This window comes from Enoplosus armatus, chromosome 14 (genome assembly GCF_043641665.1).
Source record: "Enoplosus armatus isolate fEnoArm2 chromosome 14, fEnoArm2.hap1, whole genome shotgun sequence".
NCBI lineage: Eukaryota > Metazoa > Chordata > Actinopteri > Centrarchiformes > Enoplosidae > Enoplosus > Enoplosus armatus.
Genome location: NC_092193.1, coordinates 17760685 through 17770928, shown reverse-complemented (window position 1 = coordinate 17770928; position 10244 = coordinate 17760685). Strand labels below are relative to the sequence as shown.

General features: G+C 42.5%; 1 protein-coding gene across 1 annotated transcript; it reads left to right on the top strand.

Moving 5' to 3' along the window:
- The first annotated feature begins 1826 nt into the window (after positions 1 to 1826).
- On the top strand, positions 1827 to 9476 carry LOC139296998 (KN motif and ankyrin repeat domain-containing protein 4-like). The gene is made up of 9 exons (XM_070919576.1): positions 1827 to 1845; positions 1940 to 3454; positions 4533 to 4608; positions 5359 to 5667; positions 5836 to 5920; positions 6544 to 6763; positions 6856 to 6998; positions 7238 to 7438; positions 8748 to 9476. Exons 1-9 carry the CDS (start codon positions 1827 to 1829, stop codon positions 8838 to 8840), a joined length of 2661 nt encoding a protein of 886 aa, XP_070775677.1. The 3' UTR covers positions 8841 to 9476.
- The last annotated feature ends 768 nt before the right edge of the window (positions 9477 to 10244 follow it).

Below are 10244 nucleotides of genomic sequence, written 5' to 3'. Positions count from 1 at the left end.
TGAATACATTGACTCTGCTTGTAGTCAACGTTAGGCTCTTTTGTTAATCGTTATGCATCACTGGCTCTAGACATTTCATCACAGCAGAATGATTTATCTCGTTGCCCTCCCAGTTTGTCTGTCTACATTGAAGACGTTCAACTGAATGATCTTCTATTGTAAAATGAAGACACATGTCTGGGTCTCCTCTCTTGATATGTACTTTAGCTTTACACTCGCATGTAAAGGCTAAACTTAGACTTGTCAGACGAGTGCTGAAAGGTTCCTCAACATCATAAAACCCCACTGGCATAACAACATACATACTGTATCAGTTTCAATGTATTACACATATATTAGGTTTCTGTAAGGGCAACAGGACAGAACATAAATGCTCTTATTGATATCAAAACTCAGGAATCATAGCGACAATAGGATCAGAAAATGTCAAACAATGCAGAGCCATGTGGTGGCATGTCATTCTAGTTTGACTGTCACATACTTTATTGGAATTACCTAAATCTAATATTTGCATATTATGAAAATGACATCCTATATGTTAAACTCCACCCATCTGGAAAGTAGAAGGTCAACATACTGTACCAGACATGCTATGCATAGTGTGCATGTGGGATCTGCATGTATGAAGGCTATCTCAGTGTTCTCGTCTTAGCTTGTGAAAATGTGCACATACGCATCAGTAATTTGCAGATTTGTTGCTGTGTGCTTCTGGCCATCGGAGAGTGTGTGAAAGATGGAGGTCAGAATTCCCAGCAGGGCCATTTGGTGGTGTTTGTCTGTTTACTGCATAGCTGACATTGTTTGGGGCTGCGGCCCTGTGGCTGTGGTGCCTCGAGAGGACAGCGAGCTGCCACAGAGGCTGGTGGTCAGGAGAGGGGAGGGGAACATGGGAGGAGGGAAGAGGTGAGGGTGGAAGGGAGAGACGCTGAGAGAAGGAGGCAAGGGAAGCAATGACTACATAGAGTATAGACTATTCTCTATCATATACACTATATATAAAGAAAAAGAATCAGAGGACAGTAGAGCCATGTACTGTAAAAAATCATACACAGTACAAATACTATAAGTGAAACACAAGAGGAAAATGAAATTACAGTCAGAGGCAGTTCAGTAAAAGTAAACCAAGAAGACTGTGGACCTAGTAGGAGGCACAGAGAGAGCAGGAAGGGAGGAAAGTAGTGAGTCACAACAACGGTTGTCTGTATTTGTGTCTGTAGGAGTATATTTTGCTCCGCTGGCCATAGCTGCTGGGCTAAACAGTCTCAAGCTATTTTCAGCTCTCGTCCTGGATGGCAGGGCTGTAATCAAGTGAACATCAGGCCTGCCACTGTTGAATAATAGCAGCCTGATGCATGGAAGAAATGAAGCAGTGAGAGTGTGAGAAAAAAAACAATCTTTGGGACAAGAAGAGAATGAGAGGGAAGAAGAGAGAGAAAGCACTTGTGCGTAATTGAATGTTTGTGTTTTGTGCTTCGCGCTACATGTGGGAGTACAAAAAAGGTACTGTTTCTGTTCAGAGTGATCTTCCATCTGGTCATAACATTAAGATTGAATCTCCCACCACAAATACCACAGCTAAACCACAAGTGAATGTCAGTGCCAAAATTCATCTGTTTCCCCCTCTCAGAAATCATGTATGTGTTCATTGTTTTATTAGATAACATCACAACAACCACTTGCCACTTGTAAAAATGCCCTAATGTGTTTTTCATGTGTTACTGGCTCAATTCAATCTTCTTTGTTCTTCTTACTTTGTTTTGTCAGATACTACAAGTCCAACCAGATAATGTGACAACAAATTGTTTGGACAACTGAAGATAAAAACAATGATGGAAGGACAAAATGGTAAAACAAAAACAAAAAAAAGTCCCTAACATGATTTTACTATATCAGATATTTATTTGCGACGGATACTAAATTACTGTTTTAATGTTTTCAGGAAATATCTTGCCCCATAAAACTGAGAACGGAATTAAAGGGAAACCCCCATACTCAGTGGAAACCCCTTACGGCTTTCGACTTGACCTGGATTTCCTAAAATATGTAGATGACATAGAGAAAGGCAACACAATCAAAAGAGTCCCCATCCAGCGCCGAAGCAAGGGCCCCCGAGCAAGCACTCTACCCAGGCACCTCAACCCTTCTGGGTGTGGCTACCGCCCAAGCCCCTGGGGATCTACTGGAACTCTAGGCCCCAGGTCCCGACTGTCAGACGCCCATCATCATGGCTACACTTCCTGGGCAAATGATCACAGGTCACCACTTTCTCCCACAGGGCTCAAGTCCCTGACGGAGATGGAGGCCAGAATCAAGGAGTTTGATGAGCAGCCTCTGGGTGAGCACATCAGACCTCATCTCCTCCGTGCCTCCAGTTTGCCACTCACAGTACTGCTGAGGCAGGGATCAGAGTCCACCGACGACCCCGGCAGCCTCCGCAGTTCGAGGGATCACCTTGAAGGAAGAAACACCTCCTGTGAAGATGTCTTCTACTCCTCAGACAGCCCTCGACCCCAGGACTGCTCTGGGCTGTTGAGGCGCCTGACAGAGGCCCTCGAACGTGTGGGAGAGCTGGAGATGGAGATGAGGGTGATTCCAGAGCTCAGGGCGCACATCTGCATCCTCCAGGAGGAAAGAGAAAGGCTCCGTCTGGGCCTGAATCCACATATCACAGCCCCCTCAATGAATGGAACCACAGAACCATACACCTCGTCCCACCACGGCACAGTGGACATCAAAAGGCCTCGGCATGAATGTCATATCATGTTTCCTAGAAATCAGTCTAGTCAGGAAGACTCTAATCCAACACACGAGTGGAGGGCGAGTACTGATCTGGATGAGCTGCTGACAGTGACATCCCTGCAGGCTAAGGTAGCTGTGCTGGAGCAGAAGCTCCATGAGACTGGCCTGGAGCTCCAGAGGGCCTTGGGGCTGCTGGGGGAGCAGCAGGAAGAGAGCAGAAGGAAAAATGAGAAAATTGAGCACCTTATCAGGAATCCTGGTGTGTGGGTCCGTGCGGAGAGAGTGGTGGTAGACCAGGATGGAGATGAGACGGTGGTGAGATCCATTGAACCCTATAATAAAGTGTCAAGAGGTCCAGATGCATTCATCAGTACAATGACTGTAACCTCAAATGGACAAAGAAGTCGACAACAAGACTCTGTCGTAGATTCTACTGAAAGGAGCTCACTCGTATCTGCAGAACCTGGAAATGCTTCAGATGACAGTATAGATACAGCAATGGTCGTCCACCACATAAGGAAGATCAAGAGGCTCCTGGATCAGCAGTGGGAGTGTTTGTGTGGAGACCGTGAGTCAGGAGAGGAGGGGAAACCTCTAAAGCACCCAGACCCCAAAGTCAACTCTCTGCAGCAGCAGATGGTGGGACTTGTTGAAATCCTTACCTCCTACTACACCCAGCATGGACACAGTGATGGAGAGAGGATCCAACATGGAGGTACTACAGTCCACAGATTGTTCATTATGTCAATGTAATGACTAAATCACATTTACTATTTTGCAGGACTGAACAACCAGTTTTTACTTTTTACTATTTTTTTATTTCACCCTTTTTCTTTGAAGGACACATTTCGTATTGATTTCTGTAACATCTAACTGATAAAAACATTAGTTTCAGTTGAGAATCTGTTAGCCGATTGGTAGTATTTTATTGGAGCACATGATTGATTGACCCTAGTCGGCTCCCACAAGGCTGATTTTAGGTGTTTTGAATTGCCTTTGCAAATATTATGGGTATGAAATAGTGATTACAGACATTATTTCAAACTTTGAAATACAACTTTGTACCTTTAAAGCCAAAAACCATTAAAACCTAACTATCAACCTTTTAACTTTGATAGTTATGAATGTAATTTTCAGTGAAGTCAGTGAAGACAAAGTGGATGAGGAACTGTGTTGCTGTTACTTTTATATTAGACGGAGGCCAATAGAGTTGAATAGGGTTATCAAAATGTCAGCTCTGTGTAGTGCAAAGCCTGTGTAAAATAGAAATTGAGTTGTTGTCGATGCTAGCAGCTGTAGCAACTTAACAGCTGTATCAACACAGGAATAAGAGCACATTTATGTGTGGACTTTGGCTGTTGTTGAACAACCACAAGTATTCATTTTAATTTCAATAGAGAAACACTATATGTCTTCAAAGTCGTATCCACACATTTGTCTCACAGCACAGAAGTCTTGTCAAAATAAAATATTTCTTTTGCTCCAATTTGAAAGTCAATACTGAAAATCTAACTCTATTACCATTCACTGTAGAAGAGGCCACATCATGATGTTCCTCTGTCAAATTCAGACCCATAATTTACCCACTAGATGTAAACTGACGGTTGTTTTGTGTGACTCTCAATTTTGGACAAAATATTTGTTATTTTGTGTTAGCTTTTGTGAAGAAATGGTAGTGTCCAAAAGTAATAAGTGATAAACCATGATAAATATGTATTCCATCAGCAGCACGTCATGTTGTTCAGTTGTGTTTTGACATTTTATCATATCCTCTGTGTTTGTCTTCCTTGTAGCCTCTAAATCCATCATGAGGACAGACGGATGTGCCCGCACGTCAAAAAACCTACATTCTGGGGGTGTTAATGAAGGGTTAGTAAATAACTCCCTCTGACTTCAACAACCTTCAGAGTTATGATTATTGCTCAAACCATAGTTTTGGTTTACAGACACACTAACTTGAGGTTATTCAAGCTACTGCTCTGACTGAGAAAAACATCATAATTTAAGATTGAAAGATGAATGCCACTCCCTCTAAAGTTGTCCGTTGTGAGTTCCAGTGAACATTTGCCATTTCCAAAAACCTTCAATGAGAGTTTATTTATTACTTTTAATTTAGATTAGTCAGGAAAGATGGAAAAGGTGACGGTGACAGTTTCTGGGATTGGTTTCCTGGGGCTCAGGGTATTTGTTTGGCTTAGTATTAGTACAATAGATGAGATCAGTTGTATTGAGTCAACACAGTAAGACTTGTACTTTCTGAAAATGAAGCAACACAGGCATTACATCTCATTTGTTTCGACTTTTTCCTTTGATTTCCAGCTTTGAAGCTTTAACAGGATTGGACTAAATATTGATTGAATTATCCTGGACCATATAACATGAATAATGCATTAGAAATCTCTTCCAGAAATCGTTGTCTTGTTTCTGAATGAGCCAACTCAGCCATTGTGTGAGATAATGGTTGATTTGCTGACATTAAATTTAGGGATTTAAACAGTGTGTGAACTGTGGCGCACAAAATTGATCAGTTTAGATTCAGATGCCAACGTTTACCAGCATTTGGGTAGCTAATAGTTTAAATTTTCTGCTATGCTCTCCTATCTGTATATTTTTTTGAAGACGCAAAACAACCGCAAGTGTTGGGCAGGACTGTGTGAGCCAGAGCGAGCAGAAGGAGAGCAGCGCCAGCCCTAGGGAGATGGCTGCTGCCCAGGTGGATGCAGACCCAGAGAGGAGACGGATGGAAGGAGAGAGGCAAATGAGCCCAGACAGACAGATGATATCTGGGGGAGCGGGATCAGCACGAACAGATGGAGACATAGCGTCTGTGGAGGCTGAGGCTCCAGAGAAAACAGCCAAGATGAAACCTCAGCCCCCGGGAGAACAGATGGAGGGGAACTCTGGCTCAGAAACCACCACCGGGGGCAGGTGAGAGGACCGGAAACAAACGCCTTATCAGTTTTAGTTTGGAAAATGTAATTGTGATGTGTACTCTCCAGGGAATAGCTCCTGTGTTTTAATTTAATCTCAAAGGAAAATATTCCTGCCGCTATGAGGCAAACTTTCTTTCTGTTCTCTCCTTACGCACACTTCTAGGGAGACAGTGAGTGCAGATTTTATGGCTGCTTGTCAGTTCCTCAAAGATCACATGGACAAAATGGATAACCCCAATGATGACATGGTAAGCAGTGCTGATTCTTCCAAAGAAACTTTCAATCAAACCTAAAGAAACACATTTATTTAATATTGAAGCTGCTTCCAGTAGTGTACAGTTCTAAATTGTATTTTATCTTAAAGCTGCACTTATCAACATTTTTATATCAACAATGGATCAAATGTCTATGTGTAATGTGAAAGGTGTCGCTCATAATGACAAACCCACAGATAATATCTCCTCAGCTCTCAGAGCATTTTAGCACCTTTCAGCTCATTGTTTTGGTTTTATGGCCAGCAACTTTACTGTTTTGGTTTACTCTCACGGCTCTCATCAACTTCATTCCAGCTGTTTTCAGCAACCTGCTGACCACCAAACAGCTCTAAGGAGAGTGACAGTGCATTCGACGGGTGGACAGAAACACTACTCCAAATGCTGTTGTTTATCTGTGTCTGCTGGGCGTGAAAATGGTCAATTGTTTGCCAACATGTTCACCATATCAGCTTTATATGGTGAACATGTTGTGTTTTCAGCTTGTTCAGTTGCCAAAACAAATTAATACTTCTTTAAAGTGTGTCTGTTAAAGAGGATTATTCCAACATGGGGCCAAATCCTTCAGAAAAAATTTAATCCAAAGTTATTATTTCCAGAGGAAGGCCCTGGTCATGCTGTTTCAGCACTGGTTCAGTGTGGCAGCAGAGGAGGCTTCAGTGGCCAGCAGGCTGGTTGTATACCTGAGAGAGGTGAAGAAGACCACACCTTCACTGCTGCCCTTCTTGGTCAACCTGGCTGATGACAATGGCAACACAGTGTTGCATTACAGCGTGTCGCACTGTAACTACAGCATTGTCAGCCTGCTGCTGGACACAGGTAATAGTGTTGTGTTGCCAGAGCCATTGTACATGGGAAATGTCAGCTTGTAAATACTGAAAAAGTTGAGTTTTACCACCTTTGCTCTACAGGTGTGAGTGATGTGAACCTTCAGAACAATGCTGGCTATACAGTAGTGATGCTGGCCTCGCTGACAGCCCCCGATGGCCCAGGTGGCATGGAGGTGGTCCGCAAGCTCATGGAGCTGGGCAACATTCACATTCGCTCCAGCCAGGTAACATTGCGAACACAGTCTAAATGTAGCATGGGTAATTAATGCGGTGAAAAGTAGACTCCCCACATTTCCCAGGAGATTGCTAGTTTGACTCCAAGCACTCTATGCAGGTTGTTTTTCAGTTTCGTAAGCAGTAAATGAGATGTGGGTGGACTGACATCACAGATGAACAGCATCTAAATAAGGGACAGATAAATATTGTGTTTTTTAATGAATATATTGTCTGTCCCTCTCAACAGACGGGCCAAACAGCTCTGCACTTGGCGGTGAGACACGGGCGAGTTGTGATGGTTCGCCTGCTGCTGAGCCGTGGAGCAGATGCTAACATCCAGGACAGCCAGGGGACCACAGCCCTGATGTTCGCATCTGAGAGGGGCCACACACACATCGCGAGGCTGCTGCTGGAGAGGAGCCAGTGTGACCTCACCCTGAGTGATAAGGTGATGCTGCAGAAAACCAATTCCCAAGGACAATTTACGTCCAATATTATCCTCTTACTCTTTGATCAAAGAAACAATAAGAAGTTTTGTCTTCATTTAACTGCCATACACAGTACAGGCTACAAGTTCCCTGGTATTAATTGTTTATAGTCGTCATACCAAAGGAATCGCAGTTAATTGGACAAAACATTCTCAAACAAATCCAAAGCAAATCTACAGACTGCAACCCAATTAAATTAAATTTCAGAACATAGAGTTCATATGATGATGGATCCAACTCCATTTCGGTTGTGAAATCCTGTTATATTTGTTAAGAAAATGGCATACCTACTTTTTTTATTCACATAACTGAACACAAAAAGGAGCTTAGATGTATGAAAGCAGGAATGTTTTGACTGACACTGTGTGGACGTGGGTGGACTGACAGTCTGGATGCAGCTGAATAGAGCTTTCCCAGGATTAATCAGGACTACAGTAAAACAAATCTCCCTGGGCTGAGATGAGCTAATCCGCTAACAGTACTTTATCTGCCAGTCTGAAGCGAGTGGAGGCAGGGAAGAGAGCAGAGGAGTGGATGCAAATGTCTTCTACTTTTGACACAGTCTGCCTTTAAAGTAGAATTTAAGAGAAAAAATAAAAGGACCATCAACCACAGGCCTATCTCGACTCTACACTGTGTTCCACTTTGACACTCAGATTAAATAGACTAATTAAAGGCAAAATTAAATCTTAACCCATTTATCTAAAGGACTGAAAATGCAGCCTGGCACACACAGTAGTGTTGTTATTTCATTTGTCTTCTGGGAGCCTTAATTCTGCACGTGGAAGTCTACAGCCATGCTACCGGCTCAATGAGGCTGTACGTAAGCACACTGTGGTGCTTTGAGCTAAATGCTAACATCGGCATATGACAATGCTAACATGCTGATGTTTAGCAGGTATAATGTTGACCATGTACAACACTTTAAGCATGTTAGCATTTGCGTGATAACATTTCACTAATTTCACTAATGTCACTAAGGGAACTAGTGACTTTTGGCACAAAATAAATAAAAAGTCAGAAGATCAAACCAAATTTCATGGCATTACATCCAATAATTGGATGTAATATCAGTCTGGAGGACTGACTGACCGACAAACAGACTGACCAACATTGCCATCCCTTGAGCTACGCCGCTAGCATGGCTAAAGATTTGTGCTTTTAATGAAGCCAGTGTGTCTAATGTTTCTAACGTAATATGGGCTCAGAATGCACGATTTGTGATGTGATCCTAATTTCCTTTTTTTTCTCTTTCTTTTTGTCGCCCAGCGTGGTCGAACTGCACTCTCTATCGCCATGCAAGGTTCCCACACGGATACAGCCGCCCTCCTGCAGGCCCATGCTAAAGCTCGATCCTTGTAGTTCTGGAAAACTGGAAACAAATCTGCAGGCCTATCATCCTCTCTCATGTGCTCTTTTCTCTCTGAGCTACTTTGAAACTCAGTTACATTGGACATCTGCACAAGCATTTGCTTGAATTTTGGATGGGATGACTCCACATAATCAATGAGTGAGGTAAAGCTTAGATGTGTTTGTCATGATTGCTGATGCAGTATACAGTAAATGTGCTGTTTTCTATTGTTTTTACTGTTGATGTTCTTAGTTACGGCTGATCTTTGCACATCCAAGTAGCAGCTTAGCTTTGCAAACTATGCAATGAAAAAAAATATTTATTAAGACATGTTTATTGTGTTGGTCACATGAATATGGTGACCATTATGAAAAGTTCTGTGGATATAATAAAAGTTTCACCATCCCAGGTGCTTTTATGTTTTTAGAGGAAAATTACAGATTGCTATTTGCATTCTTGCAGCAGCCGAGCACTTTCAAAATAAATGTGTGTAAAATATACAAATATGTATAAGAAAAGCTAAATACTCGTCTTATGCTGCATGCCAAGCACATGGAAGAAAGACACATTTTGGCTCCATTAAACCAACCTGTTGATTTCCTCACTAGTAATTGCTATACTGATGTATAAACTGTCTGTTTGTAATAAAATTGCAGAAAACTGATGATACTGCGTTGTTTCAAAGAAGCAAACAAACTCTTGAATATGGTGGTTGAGCTGCTGCATTGAGAGCGCATTCATCAGCTTTGTTGCTGTAGTAACAAACGTGGCCAGCGGGTGGCACAGCTCCTCCACTTCACTGTCACTACTGCCTGCCAAATCAAACACTATAACACACATACAGAAAGCAACAATATACATAAATATGGAATTCTAAAATGGGCATAGCCAGGGGATTAGATCTAATCCCTTTCAAGTGTGGCAGACAATTACAAACATGACACCCACCAAATTGTTCTAATTCCACCATGAGAGAGGACAAAATGAGATTCACCTGCAATCCAACTGTATGGCAGCTGGAATGGTCCAGTCAGGCGTGAACGCAGATGTGTTTGGGGGCCTTTGTTCTTCTATAAACCCCCTGGGAAACAGTAAGGGGCAGAGCTTTAGGTTTGCTGCAAGGATTTGAGATTACGTTGGTGAGATAAGACAAAAAGGATTGAGTGTAGAGACAGGGTGGAGGCTGGATTTCTGTCTGACAGAGCAAAGCCACCTCATTTCCCCTGAGGATTTTTTTTCCAGCATGGCTGACTGACTGTCCTGCTGCTGTAATGACCCTGAGCAAATATATATCCTCAGAAAAAGAGAGCGATGGGTCGATAGAGATAAAATCAGCTGCTTTTCCATCAATCAAATAACAACGATAAAAAGCACAGACACACTATACGTATGGAAATGGAGTACTGCTCTATCAA